Raw genomic sequence first — 18,174 nt, forward strand, 5'->3', positions numbered from 1 at the left:
AATGAATCAGTGATCATTATTTTTAACTGTGGGTCATAGTGGCATTGAGCAGAAGTATAATGATGACATCATGGATGAAAAGATTCTGCAATTACTTTATTATACTAGATAAGGCAATTCCTGAAGGAATTGCGTGTGAACGCTCCAATGCTGAAGCAGAACTCAAATGCTGACAGTAGTTTGAATTTCCAGGGAAACCGGAATTTGGTTTGGAACTTGGGAAAGTGTTAGTTTGAATGTCCAGGATGAGTGGAATGTGTTGATGTTGGAATGGTTTGAATAGGTTGACAAATGTGGGAATTGTGGAACTTGGAAACATGTCCCATTCATTTCAATGGGAACTTCCTGGAAATTTTGGGAAAAGTGGGATATTTTTGAAAATTATTAGGAGCATGAATGTCCTGAATGAGCTGAATTGGTTGGTATTGGAATTGTTTAAATCGGTCAAGAAATGTTAAAGTAGTAACAGTTGAAAAATGGTATTACGGAATTTCGGGAAAACCGGGAAATTTTCAAGTTTTTAAACCAACTTGTTTTTTGTCCTGACTAAGAGGAATGTTTTGACAGTGGGTTGAAAAATGTGAAAGGAGTCATCACACTAAAAAAGGTTGGAAATAAGGTTATAAAAAACTGGAATTCCTGGAAATGTGTTGAACGTGGAAACAAGGTTATTTGAATTTCCAGGATGAGTGGAATTTGTTGAAGGTGGAATGGTTTGAATCGGTTGAAAAATGTGGGAATTGTGGAAGTTTAAAAAATGGGTAATTAATTTTGAATGGGGAAAATGTCCCTAAAAACTAGGAATATTAGGAAATCCGTGAATTTGTTTAAATTGTTGAAGTATAGAGCACACAATTCCTGAACAGGCTGAATATTTTGGAGTTGGAACAGTTTGAATCGGATACAAAATGTGGGAATTGTGGAAGTTAAAAATGTTTGCATTTTTTCAATGGGAACTTCCAGAAAATTTGGGGATTTCGGGAAAACCGGGAATGTTTTTTTAATTGGTAGGATGAATGTAGAAATGGTTTTATTGTTGAAATCATGTAAATGCTTAAATAGTTTGAATGTTGGAATGGTTTGAATGTGGAAGAGTTTGAATTTCCACGAAAATTGGAATTTGGTTTGGAACTTGGGAAAGTGTTAGTTTGAATGTCCAGGATGAGTGGAATGTGTTGATGTTGGAATGGTTTGAATAGGTTGAAAACATTGGGAATTGTGCAACTTGGAAAAATGTCCCATTTATTTCAACTTCCTGGAAATTCGGGAATTTGGGGAAAAGCTACATTTTTAAGAGGATGAATGTCTTTAAATGAGCTGAATTGGTTGGTGTTGGAATTGTTTAAAATGGTCAAGAAATGTTGAAGTAGTAACACTTTTTTTAATTGAAAAATGGTATTATGCAATTTCGGGAAAACCGGGAATTTTTCAAGTTCTTAAACCAACTTTTTTTTTGTCCTGACTAAGAGGAATGTTTTGACAGTGGAACGCTTGAAGTGGGTTGAAAAATGTGAAAGGAGTCATCGCACTAAAAAAGGTTGGAAATAAGGTGGGAAAAAACAGGAATTCCTGGAAATGTGTTGAAGGTGGAAAAAAGGTTGTTTGAATGTCCAGGATTAGTAGAATGTGTTGAAGGTGGAATGGTTTGAACAGGTTGAAAAATGTGGGAATTGTGGAAGTCTGAAAAATGGGTAATTCATTTTGAATGGAGAAAATGTCCCTAAACACTGGAAATTCTTGGAAATCCGGGAATTTGTTGTATAATTGTTGAAGTAGAGCACACAATTCCTGAACAGGCTGAATATTTTGGAGTTGGAACGGTTTGAATCGGATTAAAAATGTGAGAATTGTGGAAGTTAAAAAATGGGCATTTAATTTTGAATGGGGAAAATGTGCCTAAAAACTGCGAATTCTGGAAAATCCGGGAATTTTTAAAAATAATTGTTGAAGTAGAGCACACAATTCCTGAACAGATTGAATATTTTGAAGTTGGGAACAGGGACGGCGTGGCGAAGTTGGTAGAGTGGCTGTGCCAGCAATCGGAGTGTCCCCACCTTCTACCTTCCTATTCACGTCCGTTGTGTCCTTGGGCAAGACACTTCACCCTTGCTCCTGATGGCTGCTGGTTAGCGCCTTGCATGGCAGCTCCCGCCATCAGTGTGTGAATGTGTGTGTGAATGGGTGAATGTGGAAATACTGTCAAAGTGCTTTGAGTACCTTAAATGTAGAAAAGCGCTATACAAGTACAACCCATTTATCATTTAATTTGAATCAGATGAAAAATGTGGGAGTTGTGGAACTTTGAAGAATGTCCCATTTATTTCAATGGGAATTTCCAAAAACTTTGGGAATTTCTGGAAAAGTGGGAATTTTTTTGAAACAGGCCAAAAACTTGAATGTTGTGAATGAGTTGAAATGGTTGGTGTTGGAATATTTTTAATCGGTCAAGAAATGTTGAAGAACCTCAGGCGCCCCAGGCTACCGTGTCTGGAGCTCCTGGGTCCCAACGTCCATCCCTTCCGGGTCTGCTGGGTCTAGTCCCTGCTGGGTCTAGTCCCCGCGTCTATTGTGGTAGCTTGGTGCACTGCAAAGTAGTCCGAGGTGCTGCTGGGGTAGTGACCCTGTGTGTCAGGATGTCTGTGATCTTCTTTTAATTGTCTTTATATATGTATATATATATATATATATATATATATATATATATATATATATATATATATATATATATATATATATATATATATATATATACACTGCCGCAGGACCACCCATCACAGGGGGACACGGGAACCACCAACCCCACCCGCAGGATAAAAAATAAAAAAATAAAAAAATTATATATATAATTTTTTTAATTTTTTAATTTTTTATTTTTTCCCCTTCGACAGGGCGGTTGCTGGTTATTCCATCTCCATCGTTGGGGTCCCTGCGGGTGGGGTGGGTGGTTCCCGTGGCCCCCGTACTGGGCGGTCTAGTGGCGGCCGACTTGGGTGGGTTGGTCTGAAACGCCCTCAGGAAGAGCTGCTTTAAGACATGGCTCGCTAGCTAGCGGCTAACGTCCATCCACGGTGTTTTAGCTACTTCTAAATCACTAATCCTGGCCTCCATGGCGACAAATAAAGTAAGTTTCTTACAAGTAGCATTATCACTGCAGGACGAGGATTAGCTAAACATGTAGCTAGCGCTCCTCAATGTAAACAAATGCCATGGGTGGATCTACACCTGACATCTACTGTAATGATACCAAGTACAACAGTGTATCGAGTCGATACTACTATGATTACATCGATATTTTTATCGTCACAAAATATTTTTTCCTTTTTTAAAATTCATATTATGTTTACAAAGTCAGTAAATACGTCCCTGGACACATGAGGACTTTGAATATGACCAATGTATGATCCTGTAACTACTTGGTATCGGATCGATACCTAAATGTGTGGTATCATCCAAAACTAATGTCAAGTATCAAAGAAGAGAAGAATAAGTGATTATTACATTTGAACAGAAGGGTAGATAGAACATGTTAAAACAGAAAACAGAGTGACACCTACCCTTTACATCAGTATTTCTTCATCAGTATTGGTTTATTAGGTATTATATTTTATTGTAAGATCCTGTAACTACTTGGTATCGAATCGATGCCTAAATGTGTGGTATCATCCAAAACTAATGTAAAGTATCAAAGAAGAGAAGAATAAGTGATTATTACATTTGAACAGAAGTGTAGATAGAACATGTTAAAACAGAAAATAAGCAGATATTAACAGTACATGAACAAGTAGATGAATAATCCATTTTTACAGTTTGTCCCTCATAATGTGTACAAAATAATAGGTGTATAAATGACACAATATGTTACTGCATACGTCAGCAGACTAATTAGGAGTCTTTGTTTGTTTACTTACTACTAAAAGACAAGTTGTCTAGTATGTTGACTATTTTATTTAAGGACTAAATGACAATAATAAACATATGTTTCAAGTACACTAACATTTGTTGTTACAATAAAGACAAAAATGACATGTTTTGTGCTCCCGTTTATTTAGAAAAGTATCGAAAAGTATCAAAATACATTTAGGTACTGGTACTAAAATATTGGTATGGGGACTTGAGCTAATCTCAGAAGCTAGTAGAAGTTAGTCCTCCTAGAATTAACCATCTCCTTAGAGGGCCGTATTGAGGAGGCCACCGAGAAGAAGATGTCAAGCTCGTGGAAGAATGTCGGAGTAACGGGTTCGCAAGTAAAATGTGAGCCCAGTAAGGTCGGATGCGGAAGGTTCTGAGGCCAGTCCCTCTGTAGGGCCTACAACATCCTGGGCATCACAGGAGTCAGGGAGCGGAGGGCCATCAAGGATCTGCAGAAGTAGCTTCAAGGTGGCCGTGGATCAGGCGGAGCGATCCATGGGTGTGGTGCCTGGACACAAGCTGGGGCCCGACCAACCTGGGTGAGGGTCTGATGCCTGACAGATCTGGAACACTCCATGACTCCAGGTAACATGACTGTCTGTGTCCATGTATTTTACACACTCATTTATAACTGTCTCGTTACAAGTTTTGTACGTTTTTTTGCAAATACCGTTCTTTTCCGTACCATAAGGCGCACTTAAAATCCTTTCATTTCCTCAAAACTCGACAGTGCGCCTTATAACCCGGTGCGCCTAATGCACGGACTAATTCTGCTTGTGCTTACCGACCTCGAATCAATTTTATTTGGTACATGGTGTGATGATAAGTGTGACCGGTAGATGGCAGTCACACCTAAGAGATACTTGTAGACTGCAATATGACTCAAGTAAACAACACCAACATTTTATATGTTCCATAGAAATTATAGAACATTACACACGGCGCTCAAAATCCGTCAAAATTTTTTTAGTAGGACTTTGGTAAGCTATGAAGCCACACCACTTGATGGATTGTACTGTGCTTCAACATAGGAGTATTGTTATGGTGTGTGTATAAGGTAAGACATTTTATCTGTTTTGTTTCGCAATATTATGCAACTTTTCTTACCTTCTGGTACCTGCTGATCTGTATTCGGGATCTGCATTAGTCCTGAAAATGCGCACACGTCCGCCTTTGTCGTCCGTGGCCAGACCGTAGTCGATAATCTTCTTCTTGTTATGTGACATTCATCCTCCGCTGTTGCCATTTCTAATGTAAAGTAGTGTAAAGTTCTTACTTATATCTGTCAGTAAACTCGCCATGAAAGCACTAAAACATACCGTGGTAGTGAGTTTACTTTATCCACCCGAAGGAACTTTAGTTATTAGAGAGTTCCGGTCGGACGGTTTTTCCCGGGACACATTTCCGGCGTTGTTGTTGCACTAGTGACATTCAAACAACCATTTGTCCAAGTTCAAAGAAATTCCAGGATTTTACAGAATTCCAGGTTTTCCAAAGCCATATTTCCACACTTTTTTCTGGCGACGACTCCTCCCACATTTTTCAACTCATTTCAACCTGTCCACCGTCAAAACATTCCTCTTAATCAGGGCAAAAAACAACGTTTTTTTTAAACTAGAAAAATTCCCGGTTTTCCCAATCTCTCAATTCAACATGTTACTACTTCAACATTTCTCGACCGATTTGAAACATTTAAACACCAACACCAACCATTTCACCAACACCAACCACCAATTCATTCAGACCATTCAAGTTTTTTACCATTTTAAAAAAAAATCCTGTTTTCCCCAAAATTCCCAATTCTTTCTGAAATTCCCATTGAAATGAATGGAACATTCTTTAAAATTCCACAATTCCCACATTTTTCATCTGATTCAAATCATTCCAACTTCAAGATTTTCAGCCTGTTCAGGAATTGTGTGCTCTGCTTCAACAATTCTAAATAAAAATTCCCGGATTTCCCATAATTCCTTTTTTTGTGCATTTTTCCCATTCAAAATGAATTGGCCATTTTTCAAACTTTCACCATTTCCACATTCTTCTACCCATTCAAACCATTCCACCTTCAAAACATTCCACCATCCTGGAAATTGAAACTACCCTTTTTCCAAGTTAAAAACAAATCCAGGATTTTCCAGAATTCCTGGTTTTCCAAAGCCATATTTCCACCCTTTTTTCTGGCGACTACTTCTCCCACATTCTTCAACGCATTTCAACTGTTCCACCGTCAAAACATTCCTTTTAATCAGGACAAAAAACAAAGTTGTTTTTTGAACTGAAAAAATTCCTGGTTTTCCTGAAATTCCAGGAATTCCGTAATACCATTTGTCCATTCAACATGTTACTACTTCAACATTTCTTGACCGATTTGAAAAATTCCAACACCGACCTTTTCAACTCATTCAGACAAGTCCAGTTTTTTTTTTTTTTTTTACCATTTTCAAAAAAAACTTCCCACTTTTCACGAAATTCCCAAATTTTCTGGAAATACCCATTAAAATGAATGGAACATTCTTCAAAGTTTCACAACACCCACATTTTTCATCTGATTCAAACTGTTCCGACTTCAAAATATTCAGCCTGTTGGGGAATTGTGTGCTCTACTTCAACAATTCCAAATTTTTTTTCCAGAATTTCAGTTCAACTTCAGCATTGGGGCATTCACACGCAGTTTCTTCAGGAATTGCCTCATCTAGTTTATTGAAGATGTTAAACTTGTCATGGCAGAAAGAGAAGAAATAAAGTGTGTAATGTTTTCTTCTGCAGAAAAAAAAGGTGAGTTCTGGCATTTTAATGGATCCCATTGACGTCAAAGCAGCTGTGTGCCGTGGTGTTTCCATCCATCCATCCATCCATTCATCCTTCCATCCATCCATCCATCCAACGTCCTCCGCTTATCCGAGGTCGGGTCGTGGGGGCCCTGTTCCCAGCCACTTCATCCAGCTCCTCCCATGGAATCCCGAGGCGTTCCCAGGCCAGCCGGGAGACATAGTCTTCCCAACGTGTCCTGGGTCTTCCCCGTGGCCTCCGACTGGTCGGACGTGCCCTAAACACCTCCATAGGGAGGCGTCCGGGTGGGATTCTGACCAGATGCCCGAACCACCTCATCTGGCTCCTCTCCATGTGGAGGAGCAGCGGCTTTACTCTGAGTTCCTCCCGGATGACAGATTTTCTCACCCTATCCCTAAGGGAGAGACCCACCACCCGGCGGAGGACACTCATTTGGGCCACTTGTACCCGTGATCTTGTCCTTTCGGTCATAACCCAAAGCTCATGACCATAGGTGAGGATGGGAACGTAGATCGACCGGTAAATTGAGAGCTTTGCCTTCCGGCTCGGCTCCTTCTTCACCACAACGGATCGATACAGCGTCCGCATTCCTGAAGACGCCGCACCGATCCGCCTGTCGATGTTACGATGCACTCTTCCCTCACTCGTGAACAAGACTCTGAGGTACTTGAACTCCTCCACTTGGGGCAAGATCTCCTCCCCAACCCGTAGATGGCACTCCACCCTTTTCCGTGGAATTTGTATTGAATGAAAAACACAAATACCACTTGATTGAAAGACCATTTAAATGTTTTTTTTATAGCTCTCCATGAACTGGCTTATCACACCTGTAGACAGTAGTGGGTTTTTGTCATGTACTGTAGTGAAGATGTTGGAGTTGAAGGGGTTTAAGGGTGTAGTCATGCACTAAACCAATCGTACCGTGCTTGGGCCCACTTCAACTTAAGTTCAATGCAATGAATTCAATTGACTTCCGTTCAATTCAATAGTTTTTTGTCATAAATAGTAAAGAGATTACATTAGAGCATCAGTCGACAGTCAAATCGAGCCAACACCAAGTAAAATTCCAGAATTCTGGTCGTTAAAGTCCCTGTTTTACTTCGGTTGAAATGCAAATGTTGCCAGGTATGATCTGTGCTCAGGTTTGTTACGCTTCCCATCCTTTGGTACGATTGGAAAAGGTGGACTTGTGCTTGGCGTAGTGTGAGTACGCCCTAAGCTGCTGATGCTGCTTCACTCTGCAAAATGACAAATATGTTATTGGTTGGTATACACAGGAGGGTGAGTTTGAGTTCCAAAGTGTAAGTATTCACCTCTGACGAACAGAATCATCGAGCTCTCGGCTAATCCTCGACCGTTGTCGACCACCACTTTGTACTCCCCGCCGTCCTTGGGCCCCACCCTCAGAATGAGCAAGGAGCAGACTCCGCAGACGTTGCTGATGAAGTAGTTGGCGTCCGTGTTCACGTTGATGTTGTTGCGGTACCACGTCACCCGCGGAGTGGGGTCGCCCTTGACCGCGCAGCTCATGTGGCACTCGTAACCTTCCGGAGGCGTGCGTCGCCTCAGCCGTTTGATGAACGCAGCCGGTGACGACAAGTCCAAAGGCTTCGTCCGCGGCATGTTCACTTTGAACTTTTCTGTAGCACAATGAAGGGGATTTGTCCGACTTTAATGTCATCTTGTTTGGCTGTTCTGTCTTTGCCTGAAAATAATCAACCTGCTCCTCATTTATCTTGGGAAAATCATTTGACATTTTGAAATACACTAATAATAATAATCTGGACAGTGCCAGGGCCTCTTGTAACTACAGTCGCATGGCTTTCTTACTAAAAAATAGATGTACGTTCTGTCAGAATTGAGTCATGATCTGTGGTCCGGATCATGTTTTTGTTATGTTCTGTTAGTTTTAGACTCCATATAGTTCCTGTTTTTGTGAACCCTTGTTTGTTTTAGTTACCATGGCGACTTATTAGTTTCACCTGCCTCTGGTGTTCGGGACACGCACCTGCTCTAATCAAGAGACCATTATTTAAGCCTGTCTTTGCCAGTCAGTCGTCCTGGCGCCATTGCTTGTTTCATGCGATACCATAGTTCATGCTGCTCGTTTTCATGTCCAATTCCAAGTTTATGCTAGTTGTTCGATTCATGCCGTGTCCACGTAAGTCTTAGTTGTTTCATGCCACAGTAAGTCTTGTTTGTTCCATACCATAGTCCATGTTAAGCAGGGGTCTCAGACACGCCGCCCGCGAGCCAATTGCGGCACACAAGACATTATTTTGCGGCCCGCACCTTAATATGAACATTTAATGTTAGTGAGGCCCGCGAGTTCTATATGAATGGCGCTTGACAGCGTCATACTTACCAACCCTCCCGACTTTTCCGGGAGACTCACGAATTTCAGGGCAACTATTCTCTCGAATGTCTGCCGATTTTCAACCAAAACAACAATATTAAGGGCGTGCCGTGATGGCACTGCCTTTAGCACCCTCTACAACCTGTACAAACTGCATGCCAGCCTAGTCACATGTCGTATTTGGCTTCTGAACACACACGTAAGTGACTGCAAGACATACTTGATCAACAGCCACACAGGTCACTCTGAGGGTGGCCGTATAGACAAGTTTAACACTGTTACAAATATGCGCCACACTGTGAACCCACACCAAACAAGAATGAATGACAAACACATTTTGAGAGAACGTCCGCACCGTAACACAACATAAACAGAACAGAACAAATACCCAGAATCCCATGCAGCCCTAACTCTTCCGGGTTACAATATACACCACCGCTAAAGCAGCTCTTCCTGAGGGTGTTTCAGTGTTATAACTTCACCTTTATCTTTACTTTTTACACCAAAATGCGTCCATTCTCCCTTTTCTGTCTACACACTGTGTCTGCTTGTAAGTACTCTGTGTGTGCGCGCTGCCCAACATGCTCCTCTGCTCGTAAAACTAGCAATTTCACGACGTGATGATGCGCCGTCATGCCTGTTAAAAAAAAAAATCTGTACTTTTTAGAGGCGGTATAGTACCGAATATGATTCATTAGTATCGCAGTACTATACTAGTACCGGTATACCGTATTTTTCGGACTATATGTCGCAGTTTTTTTCATAGTTTGGCCGAGGGTGCGACTTATACTCAGGAGTGACTTATGTGTGAAATTATTAACACATTAGCGTAAAATATCAAATAATATTAATTAGCTCATTCACGTAAGAGAATAGACGTATAAGATTTCATGGGATTTAGCGATTAGGAGTGACAGATTGTTTGGTAATCGTATAGCATGTTCTATATGTTATAGTTATTTGAATGACTCTTACCATAATATGTTACGTTAACATACCAGGCACGTTCTCAGTTGGTTATTTATGCCTCATATAACGTACACTTATTCAGCCTGTTGTTCACTATTCTTTATTTATTTTAAATTGCCTTTCAAATGTCTATTCTTGGTGTTGGCTTTTATCAAATAAATTTCCCCCAAAAATGCGACTTATACTCCAGTGCGACTTATATATGTTTTTTTCCTTCTTTATTATGCATTTTCGTCCGGTGCGACTTATACTCCGGAGCAACTTATACTCCGAAAAATACGGTACTGTCCAACCCTAGCTGCAGCTATAAATTATTTTAGTAGTTGAGTAATTTAATTTGTTAAATGGAATAAAACGCACATAGGCGGTATAGAACCAAATATGATTCAGTAGTATCCTCCAGGTACTGCAGTCCTGTATAATGACACTCGCTTGTAATAAAGCAACTTTTAGTTCAGCAAAGCGACGTCTCTTTTGATCCAGCCGCACTGCCGTTCCGTCCTTCTGTCCGGGCGAGGATGAAAAGACCAGAAATACACTTTGTCACAATAATTGAACGAGAGCGCCCTCTAAGCCTCTACCTGACCGTGACATAGAGCAGCTTTCACATTTTAGCAGAAGCTTCCTAACAACCACACAACTTTGTTAAATAGAGGATTTTTGACTCGGGTTCTTGCACAAGGTCCTTAAAATCAGCAATGCGTTCCTTTCAATATCGATGATCTTCCTTGTTTGGAAAAATATCAGAACAGTGTTCTGAGTTCTCAATCTGGGTACTAATTTCGTCAGACATTAGAAGCACTCACCTCGTTCCTTCTGGATTTCAAAGGGTGGTGACACAGCTGGCACTGAAGGGCCCATGTCGTTCTGAGCAAACACCCTAAAGTGATACTCTCGCCCGGGCACAATGTCAATGACCGTGAACTTGTTGTTGTAGAGGCCATTCGCCACCGTCTTCCAAGTGCGTTTAAAGGAATCCCTTTTGGATACACTGTAGTGCAACCTGTCATCCTTCTTCTCGTCTGGAGAGGGCGCCCAGGACAAAGTCACTGTTCCCGGGACTATCTGCTCCAGCTCCAGTGGACCCGGAGGCTTAGGGTCATCTGGAATGACATTAACAGGTTAGACTTGACTTCAAACAAATAGGAAACCCCGCCCCCTGACATTTACCTGTTACTCTAATTTCAACATTTATACTCTCTTGGCCAACAAGGTTCTTGACCATGATGGTGTAGACCCCAGAGTCAGACCGCTGAGACATTGGGATCAACATCTGAGAACCTTTATCAAAGTTGGTAATTGTGACATGTTTGCCCACTGCACCACCGTCCTTCAACCAAAAGACCTCTGGGAGGGGTGAGGCCTGGTAATAAAAGCCAAGTACGGTTAAAATATTTCTCACATACCACAATCATGTTCCGACCTAGTACAATACCTCGAAGGGGATGTTGAGACAGAGGGTATTTCCTGATTTCACCACCACAAAGCTCTTTATTTTGCGATCTTTGAACTGTGGCCTTACTTTAGGGGTTGGAACAAAAACACTGTTAAACCATTTTTTGTTATTTAAACTTTAATCACCTTTCATTCATATCTGGTTCTTGAACGATCATTTAAAACTCTTCCGGATGGGTCGGCACGGCATCAAATATTTGGTTTTTAACTATATCATGTGCTACTATTTACTGTTTGATGTAGGCATGGGCCGGAATAACATTCTGAAGGGATGATGACCTTGGACAAAAACATCACACTTTCACTTTGCGGTATTATAATTAATGCCCTAAGTTGTGTTATTTTGAAATGTCCTTATTGGAAAGAAGACAAAACTGTCACGTGTGGGTCGCAACTTACTGCGAGGTTCGTTCTCCCGGGATGCAAACGGAACACTCCGGACAGGACTTGCAGGTAAGAACATGATTTAATCTTGACAAAAACCAAAGCACTACCAAGAACAGAAAACAAGTCGAAAGAAAACACGAATCAAGCTAACTTAGCATAGGCTAGGAGACAAGCCAAACTTACGTGACGAGAGCATGAAGCAAACAAAGAAGCCAGGACGAGTGACTGGCAAAGGCAGGCTTGAATAATGCCTCTGATGAGAAACAGGTGAGCGTCCCGAACACCAGAGGCAGGTGAAAATAATAAGTAGCCATGGTAACTAAACAAATTCAGAGGTGCACAAACAGGAACTATAAGAGTCCAAAACTAACAGAAAACACAAAACATGATCCGGACCACGGACCATGACAAAAACTTACATTTCCGTTGAACAGACATTTTTAAACAAAACACAATGGAAGCGGAACTTATGTTTCTAGAATAAATAACAAAAAATAACTTGTTTTTATCCATCCATCCATTTTCTTCCGCTTATCCGAGATCGGGTCGCGGGGGCAACAGCCCAAACAGGGAAGCCCAGACTTCCCTCTCCCCAGCCACTTCGTCCAGCTCCTCCCGGGGGATCCCGAGGCGTTCCCAGGCCAGCCGGGAGACATAGTCTTCCCAACGTGTCCTGGGTCTTCCCCGGGGCCTCCTGCCGGTCGGACGTGCCCTAAACACCTCCCTAGGGAGGCATTCGGGTGGCATCCTGACCAGATGCCCGAACCACCTCATCTGGCTCCTCTCCATGTGGAGGAGCAGCGGCCTTAATCTGAGTTCCTCCCGGATGGCAGAGCTTCTCAGCCTATCTCTAAGGGAGAGACCCGCCACCCGGCGGAGGAAACTCATTTCGGCCGCTTGTACCCGTGATCTTGTCCTTTCGGTCATAACCCAAAGCTCATGACCATAGATGAGGATGGGAACGTAGATCGACCGGTAAATTGAGAGCTTTGCCTTCCGGCTCAGCTCCTTCTTCACCACAACGGATCGATACAGCGTCCGCATTCCTGAAGATGCCGCACCGATCCGCCTGTCGATCTCACCATCCACTCTTCCCTCACTCGTGAACAAGAGTCCGAGGTACTTGAACTCCTCCACTTGGGGCAGGGTCTCCTACCCAACCTGGAGATGGCACTCCACCCTTTCCCGGGCGAGAACCATGGACTCGGACTTGGAGGTGCTTATTAAATAGATGATAATAAATACAGTACAAAGCTGTTCTTAATGCAGTCTACTGTTGCTTAATGGCAACTCAACTTCTCACTGCCAAATAAGGGATACTCAACATTATGTAGCAAGACAGTGTAGGCCTATATTGATATTCTATTGATATCAACATTCAGCTGGAAATACAGAAAGTTTGTATGTTTGCTTTATCATTGTGTTACGTCATATAAATGCATTTCAATGAAAAATCAAGAAAATCAAGCCCTAATGAACTCTTGCAGGTTGAAAAACAAGCCCGAAAAAACGCACCAAAAAATGTGCAAATTATCGTATTTTCCGGACCATAGGGCGCACCGGACCACTTCCTTGTGGTCTACATAACATGTGACGGTGGTTATTTGGTCAAAATGTTGCATAGATGATGTTTTACACATCATCTTCAAGCCGTTTTCTAGACAGTCTCTTCAGGATGCGCCGTTTTGTGGGCGGTCTTATTTACGTGCCTCCACTGCGACAGCGTCTTCTCCCCGTCATCTTTGTTGTAGCGGTGTAGCGTGCAAGGACGGGAGTGGAAGAAGTGTCAAAAGATGGCACTAACTGTTTTAATGACATTCAGACTTGACTTCAATCAATAACGGAGAAGCGTTTCCTCATCCGTGGCTCACTAGTGCAACAACAACGCCCGAAATGTGTCCCGTGAAAAACCGTCCGACCGGAACTCTCTAATAACTAAAGTTCCTTGGGTGGATAATGTAAACTCACTAAACCGGTATGTTTTAGTGCTTTCATGGCGAGTTTACTGACAGATATAAGTAAGAACTTTACACTACTTTATATTAGAAATGGCAACAGTGGGGGATGAATGTCACATAACGGCGTGGCGAAGTTGGTAGAGTGGCCGTGCCAGCAATCGGAGGGTTGCTGGTTACTGGGGTTCAATCCCCACCTTCTACCATCCTAGTCACGTCCGTTGTGTCCTTGGGCAAGACACTTCACCCTTGCTCCTGATGGCTGCTGGTTAGCGCCTTGCATGGCAGCTCCCGCCATCAGTGTGTGAATGTGTGTGTGAATGGGTGAATGTGGAAATACTGTCAAAGCGCTTTGAGTACCTTGAAGGTAGAAAAGCGCTATACAAGTATAACCCATTTATCATTTATCATTATAACAAGAAGATAGAGGAAAAGAAGAAGCTTATCGACTACGGTGTCGACACGGACTTCAAAGGCGGACGTGCGCGCAAATTTTCAGGACTTATGCAGATCCGAAATACAGATCAGAAGGTAATGAAAGTTGGTTTTGCATAATATTGTCAAACAAAAACACCAGATAATATATCGTACCTTATACACACACCATAATAATACTCCTATGTTGAAGCACAGTACAATCCTTCAAGTGGTGTGGTTTCATAGCTTACCAAAGTCCTACTAAAATGATAGATTTTTGTATATTATCAATGGAACATATAACATTTTTGTGTTGTTTACTTCAGTCATATTACAGTCTACACGTATCTCTTGTGTTTGACTGCCATCTACTGGTCGCACTTATCATTTCACAATGTACCAAATAAAAGTAAGCAAAGCCAGAATTACTCCATACATTAGGCGCACCGGGATATAAGACGCACTGTCGAGTTTTGAGGGAAAAAAAAGATTTTAAGTAAGCCTTACCTTACAGTCCGGAAAATACGGTAAGCCCAAAGTTGCTTATGATAAGCAGAATTTTAATGTTTTTAAAACCGACATACCATGGTATACATTAAAACCGGTAACCAGCCCATGCCTAGTGTCATGGTTTCTACAAGCATGACCAAATTGTAAATACGAGCTTGGACCTCTACACCCAAAACTAACATCTTGGTCAAGATTGCATTGATTCCATAATCAAAAATGTTATTAATATTTCTGACTATATTGGTGCAACTTTATTATACTTTTACATTCTAAACGCAGCAGACATAGATCGGACAATTATATTTAGAATCATTTTCCAGCATATTGTGATCTGAATGTGGTCGGTCAAAACCCGTCTTACCAGGAGGAGGCATGGCGATGATGGGTTTGTCAAAGCCCTGAGGTTCTCCGTCACCCCCATAATTGGTAGCGATTATCCTCACAAAGTACGTGGCCATGGGAATCAACCCGTGCACGGTGTAAGTAGTGGGCGTGACTGGGAGGGCGTTGCAACGGACCCATTCGTAACTGGCTACGGGTCTGATCTCCACGTAGTAGCCTTGGGGTTCACCATGCGACCCGGTCTCGTGCTTGGGTTTAGTCCAGGCCAGCGACAAGGTTGTGTAATCGCTGGATGCCACTTTCAGGCCTGTGACTTTGCCTGGAACTTCTGGAATGAGAGAACTTGATTGTTGTTTAGTCGTCGACATACCATAGAGCAGGGGTCACCAACGCGGTGCCCGCGGGCACCAGGTAGCCCGTAAGGACCAGATGAGTAGCCCGCTGGCCTGTTCTAAAAATAGCTCAAATAGCAGCACTTACCAGTGAGCTGCCTCTATTTTTAAAATTTAATTTATTTACTAGCAATCTGGTCTCGCTTTGCCCGACATTTTTAATTCTGAGAGACAAAACTCAAATAGAATTTGAAAATCCAAGAAAATATATTAAAGACTTGGTCTTCACTTGTTTAAATAAATTCATTAATTTTTTTACTTTGCTTCTTATAACTTCCAGAAAGACAAATTTAGAGAAAAAATACAACCTTAAAAATGATTTTAGGATTTTTAAACACGTCTACCTTTTTACCTTTTAAATTCCTTCCTCTTCTTTCCTGACAATTTAAATCAATGTTCAGTAAATGTATTTTTTTTTATTGTAAAGAATAATAAATAAATTGTAATTTAATTCTTCATTTTAGCTTCTGTTTTTTCGACGAAGAATATTTGTGAAATATTTCTTCAAACTTATTTTGATTAAAATTCAAAAAAATTATTCCGGCAAATCTAGAAAATCTGTAGAATCAATTTTGAATCTTATTTCAAAGTCTTTTGAATTTCTTTTAAAAATTTTGTTCTGGAAAATCTAGAAGAAATAATGATTTGTCTTTGTTAGAAATATAGCTTGGTCCAATTTGTTATATATTCTAACAAAGTGCAGATTGGATTTTAACCTATTTAAAACATGTCATCAAAATTCTAAAATTAATCTTAATCAGGAAAAATTACTAATGATGTTCCAGAAATTATTTGTTTAAGTTTTTGTCTTCTTTTTTTCGGTTGAATTTAGAATTTGAAAGAGTCGAAATTGAAGATAAACTATGTTTCAAAATGTAGTTGTCATTTTTTTCGTGTTTTCTCCTCTTTTAAACCGTTCAATTAAGTGTAAATATCATTAATTATTAATAATAACATAGAGTTAAAGGTAAATTGAGCAAATTGGCTATTTCTGGCAATGTATTTAAGTGTGTATCAAACTGGTAGCCCTTCGCATTAATCAGTACCCAAGAAGTAGCTCTTGGTTTCAAAAAGGTTGGTGACCCCTGCCATCGAGCATAAAGTTCAACAACATGCAGATTCAAATGATTGAAGATATCTCCTGCGTACTCATTGGATCTCTTGCGGTCACGGCATCGGACGGCAGGCTTGGATCCCCATGACCGCATAGATTGACGGCTGCCACTCTGAATTCATATGTTGTCCCCTCAATGACATCTTTCACCTCATACTTTGATTCTAGAGGAAAACAACTATTATTAGTCAGATTAGTGCTTTCTACTTAGAGCGATGCATCATACCCTTTATTGGTCCTCCTTGGTTTACTAGGCTCCAGTAACTACTGCCTTTCTTCCTCCTTTCCAAATTGTATCCAACAACCGGGATCCCGCCGGTGTCAGATGGGACCGACCATTTTAGACTAATGCAGTCTTTGAAGGCGGAGACCACTTTAGGTGCCGAAGGGGCTCCGGGATAACCTGTAATGGAAGCTCTGTGTCAGGTTTTAAGGCCAAATAAAGTGCCAGAAGAGTCGTATGATTGTTGAGATGAGCCTGTTTGCAAAGTAGCCAAAAGCAGTGAAGTTGTCAGGTTGTGTAAATGGTAAATAAAAAGAGAATACAACAAATCCTTTTCAACTTATATTCAATTGAATAGACTGCAAAGACAAGATATTTCATGTTCAAACTGAGAAATGTGTTATTTTTTGCAAATAATCATGAACTTAGAATTGAATGGCAGCAACACATTGCAAAAAAGGTATTTTTACCAATGTGTTACATGGCCTTTCCTTTTAACAACACTCAGTAAAGGTTTGGGAACTGAGGAGACACATTTTTGAAGTGGAATTCTTTCCCATTCTTGCTTGATGTACAGCTTAAGTTGTTCAACAGTCTCCCTTCTCATATTTTAGCCTTCACACATTTTCAATGTCTGTACTACAGGCAGGCCAGTCTAGTACCTGCACTCTTTCACTATGAAGCCACGCTGTTGTAACACCTGGCTTGGCATTGTCTTGCTGAAATAAGCAGGGGCGTCCATGATAACAACATATGTTGCTCCAAAAGCTGTATGTACCTTTCAGCATTAATGGTGCCTTCACAGATGTGTAAGTTACCCATGCTTTGGGCACTAATACACCCCCATACCATCACACATGCTGACTTTTACACTTTCACCCTAGAACAGTCCGGATGGTTCTTATCCTCTTTGGTCCGGAGGACACGATGTCCACAGTTTCCCAAAACAATTTGAAATGTGGACTCTTCAGACCACAGAACACTTTTCCACTTTGCATCAGTCCATCTTAGATAAGTTTGGCCTCAGCGAAGCCGGCGGCGTTTCTGGGTGTTGTTGATAAATGGCTTTGGCTTTGCATAGTAGAGTTTTAACTTGCACTTACAGATGTAGCGACCAACTGTAGTTACTGACAGTGGTTTTCTGAAGTGTTCCTGAGCCCATTTGGTGATATCCTTTACACACTGATGTGGCTTTTTGATGCAGTAGCGCCTGAGGTATCCAAGGTGCGTAATATCATGGCTTACGTGCAGTGATCTCTCCAGATTCTCTGAACCTTTTGATGATATTACTGAGCGTAGATGGTGAAATCCCTAAATTCCTTGCAACAGCTGGTTGAGAAATGTTGTTCTTAAAC

General features: G+C 41.2%; 1 protein-coding gene across 1 annotated transcript in view; it reads right to left on the minus strand.

The window, feature by feature from the left end:
- Positions 1 to 7,506: 7,506 nt before the first annotated feature.
- LOC133643109 (immunoglobulin-like and fibronectin type III domain-containing protein 1) overlaps positions 7,507 to 18,174 on the minus strand; it is a 42,985-nt gene continuing 32,317 nt past the window's right edge. Inside the window, exons 15-22 of the mRNA XM_062037523.1 lie at positions 16,823 to 16,999; positions 16,632 to 16,760; positions 15,110 to 15,418; positions 11,460 to 11,545; positions 11,195 to 11,387; positions 10,831 to 11,127; positions 8,013 to 8,339; positions 7,507 to 7,937 (exon numbers count right to left, since the gene is read on the minus strand). Coding sequence (XP_061893507.1) covers positions 7,933 to 7,937; positions 8,013 to 8,339; positions 10,831 to 11,127; positions 11,195 to 11,387; positions 11,460 to 11,545; positions 15,110 to 15,418; positions 16,632 to 16,760; positions 16,823 to 16,999 — 1,523 coding nt within the window. The 3' untranslated portion in view covers positions 7,507 to 7,932. The remainder of the gene's footprint in view (positions 7,938 to 8,012; positions 8,340 to 10,830; positions 11,128 to 11,194; positions 11,388 to 11,459; positions 11,546 to 15,109; positions 15,419 to 16,631; positions 16,761 to 16,822; positions 17,000 to 18,174) is intronic.

The sequence above is a fragment of the Entelurus aequoreus genome, linkage group LG26 (genome assembly GCF_033978785.1).
Source record: "Entelurus aequoreus isolate RoL-2023_Sb linkage group LG26, RoL_Eaeq_v1.1, whole genome shotgun sequence".
NCBI classification, from domain to species: domain Eukaryota; kingdom Metazoa; phylum Chordata; class Actinopteri; order Syngnathiformes; family Syngnathidae; genus Entelurus; species Entelurus aequoreus.